This window comes from Apteryx rowi, unplaced genomic scaffold, assembly GCF_003343035.1.
Source record: "Apteryx rowi isolate R43461 unplaced genomic scaffold, aptRow1 scaffold_796, whole genome shotgun sequence".
NCBI classification, from domain to species: domain Eukaryota; kingdom Metazoa; phylum Chordata; class Aves; order Apterygiformes; family Apterygidae; genus Apteryx; species Apteryx rowi.
The window spans coordinates 56,571-75,699 of NW_020451089.1; the positions used below are offsets into that span (position 1 = coordinate 56,571).

Genomic DNA, 19,129 nt, shown 5'->3' on the forward strand with positions numbered 1-19,129 from the left:
CATTCTCTCCATACTAAATGTTGGAGAGACAAATCTTTGTGAGAGAAGAAAAAAAAAAAAAAAGGCAATGCGAAAAGACATCACAAGGATTCTACACTAGGATAAAAGATGCTTTCCATTTAATAAATATTTGTACTGAAAGTTTTTAAAAGGAGTGACCCTTAGATTTATACACACCAACACCTGAGAAAGAACTAGAAGAAATGAACAAGTCCTTTAAAAGCACAAAGCAGTGTTTGCTGTTTTACAGACTATAGAGATATAATTAAGAGGCTTATTAAAATAATAACAAAATGCCAAAGAGAGCCCTTCCCTCTCCCTACAAAAGAGGGGAGAGGAAAAAAATAAAATCCCAAACACCCGCTCTGAACTCTCAAAGAACCGCCAACCTAAATGAAACATTTGACTTTCATTTCCGACAGGAAACTGAAGTGATGAATACATTATGACTTAAGTTCCCTCGCGCACACACACACGCACACAAATTCCATTCTTCCCAAGGAGAAGAAAAGCATATATCCTTTTGGACAAAAACTAACAATACACTTAATAGCTTGACGATATCAACAGGCTGATTCACAGACTTCTGAATTCATTTCAGTGTGTCACAGAAATGAATTTACCAGACCCATTTGTTATTCTTTGTTTACCTTCAGAATGAATTATTTCACTTTTGGTCAACAGGAAAAAACAAAACCAGGAAACATGCTCACTGAATTGTTGAAGCAAGAAGTCTAAATGTTTTGTGTATATGATGTGAGAAAAATGAAAAAAAAACTTTAGACCCTCAGGTTTTCTGTAAGCCATTCCAAAATTGAAATAATTCCATCTAAGGTGATATAGACAGTCCGAGTCTTCATTAGAGCAACTCCACAACAAAGTTCAACAAAGGAGTGGTGAGAATAGAAGGTGAAAGAGGAACAAAACCAAAACGTCATGGTAGTACCGTAGTAAATAATAATTGGAAATGGAAGATTGTTTTTAAGGCATAACATTCCCGCTGTAAAATATCTTTTATAACAAGTAGCAACTGTAACTGCAGTTATAACAYGAATTTAGGTAGATTAGTGGCCTGATCCAGTGTAGGCAATTTCTATGCCCCAGAAGGAGTAGGAAAAGAAGACTCCATAAATACATAAATATAGATAGAAACTGAAGGGAACTTCCTTGAAAATTAATACTCTTGTACAATGTGAAATACATGAAATGTCTGTATATAAGCTAGCTCTATCTGAAAAAAAGAGAAAGGAGGGATTATTAAGAGTAACACTGGCTTTCTAAAGTGTTAAGTATGAAATGGACAGGCTTAAGAGTCCAGTCAAGGTGATATCATCTTCGTATCACATAACCAATAATTTTGTATAACATATGTTAACACTCTAACAAAAGAATGATTTCAAAAGCTTTTTTGCTTACCTTCCTTTTCAGCAAATGACTGACTATCTGCAATGACTTTTGGTATTTCTGGATTGTAACGAGTCCCCTCTGGAAAAATCACTAAATACATCTGTGGGATAAAAACAGATACAAGTTCTTAGAATAAATGTAGTTGATTCCTTTTACAGAAGTTAACATTACTTGAAAGGTCCATGGTATTTATTTCACACTGCCTATTGCTGTGAGGCTCCAAAGAAAATCAGAATACTTGAGCTAAAAATTTCTTAGCTGCAAGAAACTTACTGTTTAGGGTTCAAAATAATTTTCTGTTATCTGTCCCCCACAGAAATTTAACTAGGTGATTTATGAAGGTAAATAGCACACAACAACAAAAAATAAGAAGTCAGAAGCATCTGATATGAACAACAGTATTGCTTTTGTTAAGTGGGATAAGAGGAGATTTTAAAGAGACAACCTAATAATTGAAGACCTCCAATTAATATTCAAGTCAAAAGCTTCTTCCCCTTGACATGTCATGGAGGACCTAAACTCTACGTTTTTTGCTTTAATATCTGTCTTGCGTCTTATCTTTTGTTATACTGAAATCCCATTCATAATCAGAAATACTATTAATTGAGATCAGCTATCTTATGTCCCAGACATTTTTATGTATCTCACTGTATTAGATGTTAAATATATTATGAATGTAAACTGATAGTTTAGCACAATTTGAACTTTAAAGTCACATTTCTTTAAGCATCTGTATATGTGGGGTTAGATTTTGCAGGTAAATTAGTTTGCTTACCTATTCAGCAACAATTGTATTTACGGATTCTCAAATCATTACACATGCACTGTTTGCCTAAGTATAGGCATATTTGCATAACTGAGTGTAAAATGATGTACTCAAATAGAAGGAGTCATATTTGATTAATTTTCAGCTTGCTTCTGAAACAGAACAGAGGTTTCCTTCCTCATTTTTTTTTAATCTTACATAATCTTCTACATATAAAGTTGATAAAAACACTACTTATGCAGTGAAAATTTCATACTAGGGTCTCACCTGCAGCAGAAAAAGCTATTGCCACAAACACTAACAAGCATGGAGTTGAACATGAATTGACATTCATAGTTAAATCATGCCTGCTGTGCTTAGACTATTTCTTTTTTATCTTTGCAGAAATGAGTCTCAAGAAATATTTGAAAGTAAAAAAGATAGTGGATTTACAAGACAGTCCAAGGAAGATTATCAGTGAGTACAGGAAGATGCTGACAAGTGGGAGGACACATCCATGATGCAAACTAAAATAAAAGCTCAGAAGAAAGACACAGAAATATAACTTTGTGCTTCTGGCAACACATGCTGGTATCTGCACTTGCTGATTGCAGAACAGCCAGAGAAGGGTTTAAAGCATAAAGACAGGATCCAACAGCTGAACTCCCCAGAATCATCACATAGTGGGGAAGACTGGAAGATACGCTAAAATGCAGAGGAGAGTAATCTAGGAAATAAGCCAACTGGAGAAGCCAGCAAGGATCTTAAGAATGTGGGACTGATAGTGTCAAAATCATCAGCAGAGAGATCAAGAACAAGGAAAACTGAGTAAGCAGCCTAGAATCTGTCCAAGGGGAAAAGAAAAAGATTGAGAATAGCAAAAACAGTGTCAGTGTCGTTAGAGCTGAACAAACAGACAAACCACAAGACATTCAGAATGGAGCTACAGGAAAGGCTGTACATGTAGTGCATGTTTGAGGAGRAAGACCATGCAGAGACCGAGAAGTAGGCGAAGTCCAACTGATGGTGGATTTTCAAGGACCAGCAGAAAACTAAGACATATATAGATTTGGGGGGGGGGGGAAATCAGTGGAATTTGCATTGAAGAGGCAAGGGGCTTACTTTTTTTTAACAAGACAGTAGCATAAGCATAACTTAGACTCAGTTGCAGTACACACTTTCACCTAGTCACACACACATTTCATCTATGAAGTCCACAGTTGAGATATTTAAGTGACTAAATAGAAATATTCAGAGTTAGCTGAAAAAGGCACAATATTCAATCCCAGATACATTTTTTTCATAAATGTGCTGATATTGAAACCATGTAATTTGGATCAGTTCTCTAAAATGGTAGTCCAAGATGAAGATACTTTTCCCCATCACTAAAGAATGAATGCTCAGCTCCAAAGGGTATTATAGTGACTATAATTGTTAAGCGTGACAGTGGAGCATACAGGACAGGAAAATCATTCTTGATACAGAGATCAGGAGTTAAAAACATTCAACAACATTACCATCCTTTCCCCTTCAAAGCAGATAATCAGTCACTGGAAGCTGATTACACAAAAGAGCACAGTATCTACTTACTCCTGTCCTGGATGAGTAAAATAAAGCAGGGGTACAAATTATATTTTAATTATTCTTGTAAACCTCAAACTCCAGCAGCTGAACAAGTTTGTTGACCAAAATCTGAATATTTCTTAATTAAAAGCATACTAACAAGATGGAGAAGCAGTCCTTGCTTTACATGAAGTGTATACAAACCTAATATGCCGCTTATTATGGCTCCTATTTACATTCCTGAATTTACATTCTATTTACATTCCTGAATTTTACTCAGGTAAAGATGTCCTACTTATACTCATGGACAGTCCTGCCCAAGACAAAAATATTCTGCCAGTGCAATTCAGCCTACCAAATCTATTTGCATGACTGGCTATTCTCATCTCCTGACATGGGCAGCAGAAGTTAAATCCTTAAGCATCATTTCCAAAAGATTGTAAGAACTATAAATCTTTAAGATTTTAATTACTAAATAAGCTTCCCTGAACTTGGATTATGAATTGCTGAACTGTAGAAACATTTTAATTGCCTATAAAGACTAGCTGTAGCTAAGGCAATTTTTGCTAACAGAATCTTTCATTTAGGGCCATGTAATTAGCCATGTAGAAGCTATAAGCATTCTCACAGTGATTGCAAATACAGTGTTCACATTCAAAACAACATACAAAATTCTTCATTACCACTGACTCAGTGATATACCAATTTTAACCAAAACAGAATAGGTCCCTATGTTCAACTAATTGGCACTTTCATGCCAGTTTCTGTGTAACAGATAAATGTCAATACACTATTTCTGATCAATTCTAAAACTTGAAGGAGTGGATTAGGAATCAGACAGTAGAATCTTACTGATTTTGGTCAGAGCCAGAAAAATAAAAAATGGCAGGGGTTACACGCAGATTCCGCAGTGTAAAATTACCACTTAATATACGGATTAAACAAATGGATGATAACTGTTGTCACCCATAGAGAATAGCTCCATTCATTTCCCCAGTGTTGTCAAGGTCTCCCAGGCAAAAAGAAATAGCAATAGTACAGAGAGGGGCAGTGCTTACAGAGTGGAGAGTAGGGCAGCTTAGGAAGCCCTTGAGGCAGAACAGGGAGTTCCTCTGTTTATGGTAGGGAAAAGGGGCATGAAGCAACACAAGGCGTCCCTGGACTCCAGAACAAAGCCAGCCCAGATACCATAAACAAGCAGCAAGAAGAGGCCATAAAGAGAAAACCTGACTGAGGACAGGGCTTTGGAAGGCGTCCCAGGATAAAGTAGCTGCCATTCTGTAAAAGAACATAGGGCATCAGGAAGTGGTAACTACTGACTAAAGATATCCCGTATTTACTGGATACTGTTCCTAGGTGGGTGACTGGGGAAACAGCAAAATACTTCTATTTACAGAATTCAAAATCATATTAAACAATATATTTGCTTAATTTTACTATTATTTTCATTATCACATCCTGAGAAGTAGACAAATTCAAATCTGAATCAATTTAGACCACTGCCTAAAAGATGTGCTTCTGGAGAGTTGAATGAGAAGCATTAACACCCAGATCAATAATTGAAAAAGATATGGGGATGGGAAGGCACATCTGACTTAATTTGAACAAATTACAAGAGGTGATATGAGGAAAGCAAGCACGGACATACAGGATTTATAGAGAACTTGTCAGGAATTTGCAAATTAGTGACTCCATGACAAACTAATTAGATTAAGTCTTACAGCAGTTGTATTAATATATCTGTCCTCTTCATGTTTCTGGTGTCTGATTCACTTTGCTTGGTATAACCAAGATTTATTCTGTTAGTGAATGAACCACAGAAGCAAAACATATAGTAGGCATCTCAATATTGGCTATACTGGGTTAACCCCACATCTCAGCATGCAGATTTCCTACTGTTGATCCATGATAAAGAGAAATACAAGTTGTATTTTCAGTTAACAAACTGAACAGTTTGCAGTTCAGGAGAGTTAATTTTCTTTATAAAACCAGGAGATTGAGTATATCAGTGCCTCCTTGTTATATTGTTACATTGAGAAACACACTTATCTTGTTAGGGCCTACATTAAAACAATGTTAACACAAAAGTGTCCTTCAAATTGTGTGACAGTCTCTGCTGTTACAACAAGACATAAGATGAGACAATCAGACAATCAGATTTTATATAAACAAAATCACATCGTTTCAATTAAGTATTGCCAATTAGAAAGGCTCAGTAATGAGCCATTTGAGTGTATAGTTAGATGGTGATTTGAGAAATAATTTCAAGAAAGAAATGGAAAATTTAGTAGTTCAAAAGCTCCAATTCCACTAAGAAGATACAGGAGCAGCAGGCTTTCAGCCTACCACCAGAACATTGCGCAGGTCTAAGAGATGGCCTGCTGCCACACCATGGCTGGGAAGGTGCCACAATCGTAACCAGCAGGACAGAAAAGGGGCTTTTTAACGCAGTCAGGTAGAAGTCCTAAAGCAAGGCTAGAAGGCAGTGCCATGCAAAGCACTGTCCCAACACAGTGCCAGGCACACCTGAGCCCACATCTGGTTCTACATTGAGCTGAAGAGGCCAAGATGCAGCCTTGTTTTCCTGTTTGTCTTCAACCTCTAATTTACTTCTCATTKGGGGGGGGGGGGACCAAGTGACATGTGGCAGTTAAATAGATAAAGAGCTTGTTACACTAACTCGAATTAGAGGCTCTGGTTCTGCCTTTCTATAAGCCTTAGGTTTCTTAATGGCAAAAGGGATGGCTCCAGACAGACTGAATATTAATCATTTGGATTCTTTTGTTTAAACTGTATGTGCAGCGAAACTGTAAATAACAAAATGACCCTTAACACAGATTCCCTTCCATCTCTCTATCGGCATACAATTCTCTCCTTAGCAGCTGAAAGGCAAACTTTTCTCTAGCACTAGATTAAACAGAAGAAGAAAAAACTCCACCACGTACACAGAGCCACCAGCCAATCGTAGCTGCTCCCTATTCCGAGAAAAGGCCCATTCGGAACTGCACCAGCCAGTGCATTAATTTTAATAGAAATTCCAGAGTAGTAAATTAGTTATTTCCAAATGAAGCCTACAGCAATTTATTCTTGTGTCGATGAGCTTAGGGTGTACTTGCCTTACTGATTAAAGCGTCTTCAGTTTAAAAGCATTATGACTGCTTATGAATGTCACATTAAATTAGAGAACTGCAAAGCTTCTTCATGAATAATGCATTAAGGACACAAGTTATCACACTTCTCTCAGTAGTAAAGGCAGGTTAAAGGGCATTTACAGCATCTGTATTTAAACAATTCTCAGATAAATTATGGAAAGTTTAGTCTCCCCTCAAATGACAACTCAATGGTCTGTGTCTTTTACCCCAGCAGATATAAACATTTGTCTTGGTAAACAGACTTTGACAACTTTATTTTAGTTTTGTAAACTTAAGTGTCTCTCCCTATACGGTTTGACTGAAAGATTTAAAACAGCATACTTCCATTTTTACATCACTTGTACTTAGTTCACTTCTATCCTGCAACCCAAGATAATAAGAAGAAAACAGCAGCAACTGTCTCGGAAGCAGATTCGGTTTCGGTGCACAGTTGTGACACCACAGGACTTCCGGAGAGCCAAATTACACCAAAACACAAACTCACCAAAGTGATCCCATATTCATTTGGTATGGGTTTTGAATACACACACACCTGAAGTGGAAGGAGAAGGAAGATTCTAGAAGCAAAACAAAACAAAAACCCCTTCTGGATTTATTTAATCTATGAATCAGATTTAAAAATCCATCATGAAAAGCAGAACACACAGTGAATGTAGTTTTAAACAAATGCTTTAAGCTTAAACCTTCCCTTATATTCCAATTGGTCTTAAAATATGCATTAGCCTGCTGAGTAAATTTATAGTACTGAAGCAAAAGTGGAAACACTTATTTGCAGGTTTTCGAACAGACGCAGAATTAGATGTGTTTCTGGGCACATGCTCCTACAACTGCACTAAAAAAAAATTCAGAGGTTTCTATAGAACACGCTGATTTAATGCAGAGTTCGAACCAAGAATCTTATTATCATGATCAATGCCAAACCATGAATTAAAGAAAAAAAAGAAAAAAAAAAAAGTGCTTTGGGGTGAGTACTGGGTGGGGAGAAGAGAGGGAAGCCAGAAAACCAAACCCAATCATAAACTGCCTCTTTGGTTAGTGAGAAACCAGCAGGTTTAGGCAGGAAGACACGCTGCCCAGGTACTCTCACCCACGCTAACCACAGCAACTTACCAGCGCTCTGCAGGGGGAGCAACTGCTTAGGAAGACAGTGTTACGTAGGGCTTTAAATCCAGTGCCACCACCCTGAACTGAGTACTTCTCAGMAGCAGCTTCAGAGCGAGCAGAAGTTGGGAAACCACTGTAGCGCCAGATCAAATGCTGCGTGACTGTCCCCACAGAGTAAATGGGCAGCTGCACAAGGCAGCAGCCTACCTGGAGCATGGGCGATCCTACATAGAGGCTGTATTGTCAACTTAGTTTTTCCTAAGCCCGCTTTTGTAACTTTAAATTATTGCAGCCTACTACCACGGTTCTACACTATTTAATAGTTATTTCAATAAAGCAATCAGCTAGTGATGATACCTTTCATAGCTCATGACTGGTTCTGCAGCACTTTTTAAAGCATATCAGAAGTACCAGACTCTTCTGTATTTCTCAAAAGGATCTTAAGGTGTTTAATTTAAATGGCGGAATAAATTCAGCTCCACTCCCAGCATTAGCAAAGAAAGACTGAGACCAAGACTCAGATTTTAGTGACTTGCATTTTAAAATGCTTAAGACAAAAACCTTCTGACAGCTTCATTTAGCAAGCTTTAGCTTAGAAAAACAGGGAGATGGCTTCAAATACATGCTTTCACACATCCTGCAGTTTGCATCTTTGCTTACTGAATTATGCTGCATATTTTACAGAAAGTAGAATCTTTGGCACTTACACAGAGAAAATAACAATGTAATGCAACCCTTTCACATCCTGGATAAAATGGCTCTCCTTGGTAATGCAAGGACAAGTTATCATTATCGAATATAGCCGCTTTCTCACTGTGGATATTATTAGATGGACACGTCTAGATACACCTAAGCTTCTTATAAGCCAAGCAACCGTCAACAAATTCTACAATAAAAGTTATTTAGATAACTTCCCAGGGAGACGTTCCCAAACTAACATAGCCCAAGGTAATGTACTGTTGTATACTGATAGGAAAAACCAATACCAAATTGCACACACAAATCAAAGAAATGACAGACCTTTTAAGAGAGCTTCATGAAGATACAATGTATAGTAAGTACAATATTACTCTAATGCTAAAAATATATAAAAATGGTTAAACAATGTTGTGCCCCAAACTASTATTTTCCACTAGCTGAAATATTTATAAGACACCAAGTATTTCAAAAGTATTTATTAAATATAGAGTGCAAGGCAACAGAGGTATAATCTAATGAAGAATACATTTTGTGCATACCAATGAAGACAGAATTTGGCACAAAAAACCCAAAATGCACATATGCAGACAATAATACAGAATTAAGACATCCTTATAGGCCATGGAAATARCAGCAGCCAAAATTTGACTGATCTGCTTTCTCCCATGCTAACAGCAATGAACATTATTTACTAGCATATCAGAGAGAGTTGCCCCACAGGACAAGTGGAATTCTGCAGCATAATGTCATTTCATGTCAGCCAAAAATTCATAGCAAAAATTTAGTTGTTATAATGTATTTTTGGCCATCATAGCTGATACTTTAAAAACAGGAAATAGATACACTTACTGTTTATCTTAACAAATTAATAATAATAATAATAATAATGTAATAACCTGTCCATACTAAATCTCAGTTCAAGACAGAATGAATTTGAGTACTGTCTTAAGAGGGATGATTTACTGATTTATGGCTTTCCAGTAAGTGTCACAACCATGCACCTATGTATGTGTATACATCAATCATCCAAAAAAGGCCAGTTCATTTTTTGAACACACACACACACACACTTAAAGAAGAGTATTATGAAGGTCAAAACAACCTATATATTCCATTAACCCAGGCTTCAGCTTTAAAGAGGTGTGCTACTATTAGTAGGTGGAATGGTGAGTCCTAATCACATCATTTCAAACTAAGTAAAAGCGTAACAGTTCTATATCAAGGGTTACTGCGTTGGTTTTCACAAGTCAAGCCAAAAAGGCAGAAAACATTTTAATGCACAGCAAGTAATGGAAGTGAGGCATAGTGATTTTAACCACTGAGCCACAAACCATACAGGGAGTCATGAGAAAAGTCACTTGGCACTAACAGTCATTCTTCAAATAGAAAATTATCAAGAGTTGGATTTTTTTTTTCTTCAAGAGTAGCAGACAATGTTACTCAGTTCTAAGATGTCACTTTCATTAAAATGACTGATCTTTGGGATGACTAATTAACATTTTGTAAGAATGGATCTGGACTTTTGGAAGACTTCTCACAAAAATAACAATCTCCGACAAGCATTATTACAGTAGTCAAAATATTGTACCTTGAAACACAAGGAACACTGAAATTGGTTGCTCAAGGACATTACTATAACTCATGTTCTAAGATTTAGTCCAGATGCCCCTGCCCTCTACAGACAGAATAAAGAAGTTCATATTATTCATAAAAAAGACTAGTCAAAATTCTAGCAGTTTTTAATTAAAGATATTCTAATTATAAAAAATAACTGCAAAAATACAGAAAGAAAACAAAATCCACGATTGCTGTCTTGTAGTTTGCAGATATCAGGCACAGTTCATTTATCCAAATAAGCCTCTGCCATTAAAAAGCTCAATGAAATGAAGGGGGGGGGGTAAAAGAAATGTATAATCTTACCGGAGTCTCAGTTTTCACCTGGGCCCGCAACTTCTCTCTCATTTCTTTTTCATTGAATTTGGCACTTCTTTTTACATAGACTCCCCCATGCTAACAAAAAACAAACAAGAAAAAAAAAAGATAAATATTTAAATATTTTAAACACAGAATATTTGATAAAAGAACAAACAAGACTACAGTGACAAGACACGTTTATGACTCATGTCCTACAAGACATTTTATCCCAGGATGAAAACACTTAAAACTAATTTTACATCTGCATGTGCATAAGTTCACAAGATCTGTTTATATAAAGATCATATCTACAAAAAAAATATCAGAAGACATCTGAGTGTCTTGTTTAAAGGTGTTAAATAATTAACTGTAGGTCAGCATTGGAACTAATCCCAGGGATGTATTCCTGAAAACACAGACAAACACAGCTTAGCTTCTCCCTCGCACCACTTGTAGATCAAGAGAATCCACACCAGTGAAGTTACCCACATACAAGTTTTTACAGCTCAACATTTTCAATTTTATGTGCCCATTCTTAAGTAGTGACTAATGCAAATACTGGAATTACATGTACTGCACATGTACATACAAACCTTATGAGTAGCACAAAAGTAACTAGCACAGGTCATGCAAACAATTTCATACACTTTTTTAAAGAATCAAATGTTTAATACCGAGATACAGAAATGCAAACCCTTTAGAAGGTAAAAGATCTCATAAGCTACTTCTGCTGAAAAACACTATAAAAACTGGACCATTTTCTGGAAAGATTCATTTTATACATTGCTCCACACAATCTAATCACAAAAATTTCAGCAAAAGCACTATGGCAAAGTACACACAGAGGAAGAAGATTATAAAGAAATAAAATTTGCCTCATCATATATCTTTCTTCCATCACTGTTTCATCCGCAGTGTACTTACAATGGGATAAACAAACACGTTGATGAACAAGATGAACTACTGACACAATGAATTCTGAAAACAGTAAAGAAGAAAAGAACATAGCTTCCAAATAACAGAATTTCATTTTTAAGGGACCTCGTTTTCAGGGATTCCCTAACTTATTTCCAGTAATACTCTTTTCTGCCCCTCTGCCCTGACTGTTAGCATTAGGTTTTGTCAGATAATTTCTGTCCATTTGTGGTTTTATATGCTCTTAACAGAAAGCTGACAATAAGACTAAAACTACTAAGAGCTGAACCTCAGTCTTATCTTAGAAAAAGATGCAGTACGTTATAGAAACATGGGTGTTGTGGTGTGTGCATGTGTGTGTTAGGGGAGATAGTACCTCATTCGCATGGTGTGGACAGGAACAAAGTTTCACAGTTAGAAGAAGGCAGATGAAAAAGGAGCTACGTACTATTCTTTCACCCTGTCCTTTTTACTGTGTGGAAAGATGGCCGTGCAGACGCTTAACTAATGGTATTTGACATAACTTGTAAGTTGTTCTCCAAAAGCTGCAGTGAAAAGGAACAGGAAGTCAATGGTGCATTAACTTCACATTAAATATCCTCTCTTAACATCATGGTCTGTGATTCTCTTCTAAGGTGAAGTAGCCAGCTGCAGTGCTCAGCTGGGCTGTTATGACTGGCGAGGATGAAAAATAAATGGAGAACAGAATTCCCCAATCCATCTAGCTTGGCCTTTGCAGGCTGGAGCATCATATCAGCACCATCTCCCATGTGTTTACTGGTCCTGGGTAAATGATGGCATGAGCAGAAAAAGCTTGCAACAACTGTGCAGCAAACAGCTGCACATTATCTACACACTTCACATGTAAGGCTGTTTTTAAGATCTGACACCATTAAAGGGAAGTAGAAATTTTACTCTGCAAAGCGACACTCATCACAACTGCCTACAGGAAGTCCAGACTTAGTTTGGTATGGAAAATAATAGATCTTCTATACAAGACTTTGATATAATTTGTAAGCCATCATTTTGTGTGCATGCAACTAGGCCAAGCTTTGAATTCAGTCATCCCTTATTTATCAAATTACTAAACGGCTGCAGTAAACTGGGAACGTGCTGAACTACCCTTTCCTTTTTTCATCTGTGAACATGGGGGAATCCCAGTTACTGTCATACAGTTTACCTGGGACACCATAACACCACAGACAGTTTTGGTGTCCCCACCTCAACCTTTTTTATGCTTAGAAACAGGCCTGTACTTCCCAAGTAAATAGGAAAACAGACACTTAACACAAGAACAGACAAACTGCATATTATAAGATCACCAGTTACTGCATAAAAACCAAACACATATGTCAGCTCCCGAAATGCACAGGAATGCAAAGCTAAAGAGAAGAAAGATGCCACATTAGCTAAATAATTGGCTAAAATTCAGTGACAACCAAAAGGGTACAGAAGCTGAAGCTGAATAACTGAAAAGACAAAGATATACTTTCTACATTAAAAAGTTAAGCAAAGTTTGGGATATCAAAAATATTTTCCAAAATTACGTCCCAGCCTCACCAGGTGGTATAAGATGAATAGGAGCTAGTGGCATTTTGGTGGAGAAAGATAGGGCAAAAAAAAAGTCAGATCCACCCAAAAATAATACAGCCAGTTTTATGAAGAGAAGTATTTTTGGCTAATAAAACAAACCTGGAGCATAACAGGTTAATTTAAGTGGCTCTTTTCCTTTTTACCATTAGATAGCTGCTTCCAAAGAAAAATTTGTTAGCTATGCAACTGTATATAGCTCAAATTCCCCAATTTGTACTGCATTTCCTTTTCAGTAAGAGATCAAATACATGAATGCTTTTCAAAACAGATTTCTGGAAGTACTGTTTCTAAGGTTTTAATTTTTTTCCCCTGTACTTTAAAAGCCTCTCTCTTAGTCAACAATGGATTATGTTTACAAATATACTTCCTTTGTGCCTGAATTTCGCTCTCCTGGACATCCAGACTGCATTTACTTCCAAACAGGATGTTTACCTGAGGTAGGGAATATGAATTCCGTGAGCATGCCGTAATTACGCGGCACTGGAAACTTTTAGTGGAGTGTAAGTGACATCACTGACAGAACATCAACAGGAAGGGCAGGAAGTGTTTTATGTTTTTGCACTGTTTGGTGTGATAAAAACAATAAAAATACCTATTAGCTTGCGCTACACTCCTGCTGCATCCCGTCTCAGTAATTTAAGCACATACACATCACCATTGTCAGTAAGCTGCCTTTCATTTGTGTCACTGAATTATTCATAAACATGTATATGTATTTATATATTCATTTATTTGTTTTCATATTTATTTCCCACTACTTCCTATAGTAGTATTATATTTTGAGGAATCCAAAGCTGAACAGGTTTTATTTAATAAATGTGTTTTGTTTAAGAACATAGCCTACATTCAGATTAATTTCCACAGGAACCTTCTTTCAACAGTCAATTTAGCAGGCAGGAAACCGAGCACCGGATATTCCAGATAGCAATAGTAATTTTCCAAAATCTTGAAAAAAAAATTTTTGGACACCTAGCGATAGCGGATGGAATAGATATCCTCTCTGTATTTTAATTAAAGAAGACTTAAAGTACCACCAATTTAGTGACTACAGGCAAGGAAAAACAGCAAGATTACTTCCATGCATCAGACTGGTCACTTTCTCTTTTGCAGAAGACAAACAGAGAACCAGAGTCATTAGTGGGGAAAGTATTAGACAACAGAAAAGTTCATTGCCCCCCAGTGGACACCCTCACTGAGGTAGGCCAGGGTTTGCACTCTGTACTTATTTAGGGGACTGGGAGAGCAAACCCCCACCAAGAAACAAAGAGGCCACCAGTGGTTTTCTCATTTTCTCTAGGGCATATTCCCTTTCGAAATCCAGGAGATAACACTGTGGTTTCAGAAGAAAGGATGGCAAGCGCCCACACTCCAGCCTAGCTTTACAGCCTGCTGGTTAGGGCACTCTCCCGGAAGATGGCAAACATTTTCAACCCTCAGGCTGAAAGCAACATTGAACCTGGATCTCTCAGTATCTTGGAGAACACTCTAACCACTTCCATATTGTACAGAAGCAGGAACCACAGCCACCACCTATGGTTTTAAATAAAACAGTGAGACAGTTCACTCCCTAGAGGTGGACAGTTTAGGTGAGACCATCCAAGGCTCTGCACCTCAATTCAATTTAGGCATCTATTTCCAAGCTAGAAGGCAACATCTGAGTGAGGGGAAAGGCCATTTTTTAAGGCACATCCTATTCTTTAGCATACTAAGCTCTCTCACCCCTAAGCTCTCTAAACATAATCTAACTTATGTTAGCTTCTTGGAATCCCATTTTTAAAGTACAGTTTCAAAGTCAAACAATATAGTTGTGGTCTACTGCAAGAATAGGGCTGTCCTGTCTCCTTCACTCTTCCCACCAGTGGTCTTACGCTCAAACCTTTTCCCTCTTTGGCTGGTCCTAGCAATCAGCTGATCTACCTTGCCTTGTGGCTGCAAGAGCGCACGTGGTGAGATAGAGGTACATGCAGCCAAGGTGGAGGGAGAGAGTACAGCCTCCTCTTCTGACATAAGCCTGCAATGAGTTCAGCTCTAGTCAATGACAAAACTGCAAGGCCAGGCTGTTAATTCTTTATCATATGATGCATAAGGGAATTTGTGGAACTAACTCAGGGCTGTGGTTCTACTTTGGATCTACTTTGGGTAAGAATAGATAAGTTCCCTATTCTTCACATATTCTTTTACATATTAATATATAGTTCAGATCATACTCTGTGTAGTATTCCTCTCAATATCCCCCATCCTCCTGTATAGGACTGAAAGCCAATTCAATCAAACCATGATTCTACAAGAAGAACTTTTTAAGGTATTTTGTTGGGGGGGCAGGCAGGTCTTTTTGTTTTAGAAAACAACAAAGTTCAGGGAACAGGTAAAAATCAAGGACAGAAGCCAAAGGAAAAGAATCTTGTCAAACAGGCACTTTGAAACAGTTACCCAAAACTTAACCCATTTCTACTCTAACAACCAAGCATCTACTTAAATCTTGAGATAAATACCGTGAAGCCATTTCAGATCACCTGACAAGATATACCAATACTCACAAAAACTTTCTGTTCACCCATCTAAAATTATTTGTCTATAGAAGCAGTCCTGCTTTCAGAGAAAGCAAGGAATAGTTTTGACAAATTCAGGGAGGATTTTAGAGAGGTAATAAATACATGTCATTTACATTGTTCTCCACCATCATTATGGGATTAAAGATCATGTCCACTCAGTAAGTCATCTATGCAAAGAACATGGCCCACTGTTTCTTCTGTAATTGTATAATTCTGAGTCACGTCAGGTTGTGCTCTCATACTGAAAGGAACAAGAGGACCATAAAGTAGGAAGAAGAGAAAGTAAAAGGTAGTAATAGGAATATGGTTAGACCCATTTAGGTTTATAGTGTTCTGGTTTAATTGAAGTCCGAAGCAAAACCATCAACACTTTCATGGAGACTGGGATCCTGCTGCTTCTCCTGCACACTGTACTAAGGTCCAATTTTCCTCTTTTTATTTTGTGCTAAAAACTACTAACTGAAAAATGAAGAAGTACACCAGAGCAGTGTGAACCTACTCCTAGTTTACAGTATGATCAAAAAACATGGGAAAAAGGTCTAGTTATACTTTCTGCTAAGGGGGCATTTGAACTGTAAAAAGAATGAAGTATTAGAATATTCTGAAATGGCTTCTAACATAGATTCTGCAGTTCCAATTCTAGTAATAGACATTCTGTTCATACAAAATATTACTTTAGAAAAATAAACTGATTCTTTAATAAGTGTCTCAACTAAAAGATACACATCTAGTTACACTGAGTGAAACAAGTAGTTTTCATGTTCAAATAAACAAGTGTCATCTCAGAACTATATCTTGAAAATATGTATTATAAATGCAAGGAAAGTATATTATATATACGTGACACACAAACAGTAAGGAAAAACCGAATAGACTTACCTGTGAAAAATACCACCCGTACAATGGAAGCCATTTTAACCCATCTTTCAAAACATACCGGACATGGCCAAGAGCATTCTGCCTAATTGCCAACATGTCTGCAATAATCCAATCAACTGCAAAGACAAAAGCCCAAAATGTTTAGTTAAACCAGTTTTCAACTGCCACAGATAAAATAAAAAGCACATTTTGTACATACAAATATCACTAAAGGCTTCTGAATGAAAAAATCTGATGGAAAGCTCAGTAGGGAAAGGCTGGAAAGAGACACAGTAAACTGACAAGCAGATTGTCAAGAACGTGCAAGAGCAAAACGAAAAACAAAGGGAAAGAACTTTCCTGAATCAAGTTGATTCGTACTTTGCCAACTTCTTTATACAAATAACTCCTATTCAGTCACAATTTTAAATACTGCAATACTAGATTTCCTATTAAAAGTTTTGAGAATTACAAGGTTCTACCATAGGACAACTTTTAAAATAAGTTACTTTGATTCCAACATTGCTATTCTTTAGGTGGGCATGTTAAATTTACATATCTGTGCACATCACTCATGTCTACTAGATACAGTAAATTCTGAAAGCCAAAGCATTTTAACACAGCTTTAAATACTGTTTCACTTTTACTTTATTTTATTGCTGAAATTTTGCAAGAGAGATGTTTGAAACAGTCATTCTTAACACTCAGCTATGCATCATGCAAGTTTTACATTTTGCTAAAATTGTGCTTCAGTATTTATTTTCCTATCAGTGCTTCCTCAAATAACCCAAAATGTGGAATGACAGCTCATGGGGTTAACCCTATTTTAACAAGTTAAATATCACAGAGCCTGGTTTCCAGTTTGCTTATGTATTACAAGTTTCATTTGGGTACGTAACCAGCCAGTCCACAGAGATTGCCACTAATTTGCTTCACTTTGGACAGACCTTCTGCAGTCTAATGTGTAATTAATTTCAGGCATCTGGTGAAACTCCCTTAAGGTAAATTACAATGTTCCCTGTGGAGTTAATGGAGAGCGAGAGGTGCCTTTGAAATCCTACAAATGGAAATTACACCTACCAGATAGGCCTTGCTGCTGCATTTGCCTAGTCTTCCTGAACACTGGCTTCAGCCTAATTGGGATACATCAGAGACACTACCTGGTTTAAGAGTCACCACCAATGTTAACTATAGGTAATGTCAACTAACTTTATGAGTGTAGCACAGGAACTTTGTTGTGGATAGTTTTTCCTTTCTCTCTCTCCCTCCTATCCAGCTTCTGGTTCAAATAAATGTAGAGAGTTCGTATTCATGCTTTGAGCTTCTTGTTGCATCATCAGCCCACCTTCCAAAAAACAGCACTGCACAGCTAAATATTTAACACAGTGAGACACCACTGTCTTCTGTAGCAATAGGTCCGTTGGTATATTCTCAATGTACAAGCCCCTAGCCATCATTTACCATCAAGTTTTGTGTTTTTTTTTTTTTACACTAGACTCAGTTGAGAAAGTGCACAGAAAAACATTACTTATGCTCTACATTAAGCCTTTAGATTTGAGATTATTATATAAAATAGGTAATCCCTCTTCCTCTACTCCTTCGAAAATCTCAGCAGATATTGCTACATTAAATTCAACCCAGTCACAGGTCTGATTCTCAGTGGTGTGGACTTTCAGTAAAAATCACAGAATTTAAGGAACAGCAGATATTTAAGAAGGGGAAGTAATTGCAAATGTTTTTCTGAACTTTAGCTAAATACTGAGATGGGAAAGATAGGTAAGTCATGACTAAATCCAGAGGATCTTTAGAGCTTGTATTTGGTACAGAAGGAGCCAAGTTTGCCTGCAATTCTGAAAGTTGAGGGTAAGACACACTACAGAAATAGGTCCACATCTTTATGAATGGATTCCGATAGATGTATCATATTTGGGTGCCTATGTACTCACTGACCAGTCACAAGTCTTAAACAGACAATATCACATTTAAAAAACAAGTGATTATAAAACATTACACGATTTTGACTGCATCTTACTACTTCAACTGTAGGCACTACATTTCTATTAACAATAAAAAGATTTTTATGCATTCTTAGCTTTTACCCATTCAGAGAAAGAGCTGAGATTTCAAGTCTTTTGGCATTTCATATGCATTTCACTACAAACATGGTAAAAAAAGAGCCCAAACCAAACTCCTATTAAATAAATACTACAGAGATGAACCTAAAACATAGTAGCTATTTCCCCTCCTAGCTCGTAACTGTAGAGTGGGCTGAAATATCCATAGTCAAAGCTGGTTTTTAATCTATAAGGGTGTATAAGAAAAAACARTACAAACCTGTACACTGATGATTTGATAAATATATTACATTTTCTTTATTTTTTGGCAAATCCCCATAGATTATTACCTAAAAAAGAAATGCAGTATTACTTTATTATTTACATTCATTGCATTATTCAGTAATGAGACCCAATAAGGTAAATAGCTATTTATCAGGAAAGCTGCCAACAAGTTAGCACCATTAACAGAAATACACTCCATCACTACATCAGTACGCATCACGCATACAATCTACTTATCAACAAGGCAATAAATATTAATTAATTAGGGCATAAGAAAGCCATTCTGTT

General features: G+C 36.9%; 1 protein-coding gene across 1 annotated transcript in view; it reads right to left on the reverse strand.

Moving 5' to 3' along the window:
* Positions 1–18,926, reverse strand: part of AGPAT5 (1-acylglycerol-3-phosphate O-acyltransferase 5) — a 51,610-nt gene extending 32,684 nt beyond the window's left edge. Inside the window, exons 1-4 of the mRNA XM_026088909.1 lie at positions 18,837–18,926; positions 16,524–16,639; positions 10,591–10,680; positions 1,417–1,507 (exon numbers count right to left, since the gene is read on the reverse strand). Of these exons, the coding sequence (XP_025944694.1) occupies positions 1,417–1,507; positions 10,591–10,680; positions 16,524–16,619 (277 nt within the window). The 5' untranslated portion in view covers positions 16,620–16,639; positions 18,837–18,926. The remainder of the gene's footprint in view (positions 1–1,416; positions 1,508–10,590; positions 10,681–16,523; positions 16,640–18,836) is intronic.
* Between the last annotated feature and the right edge of the window lie 203 nt (positions 18,927–19,129).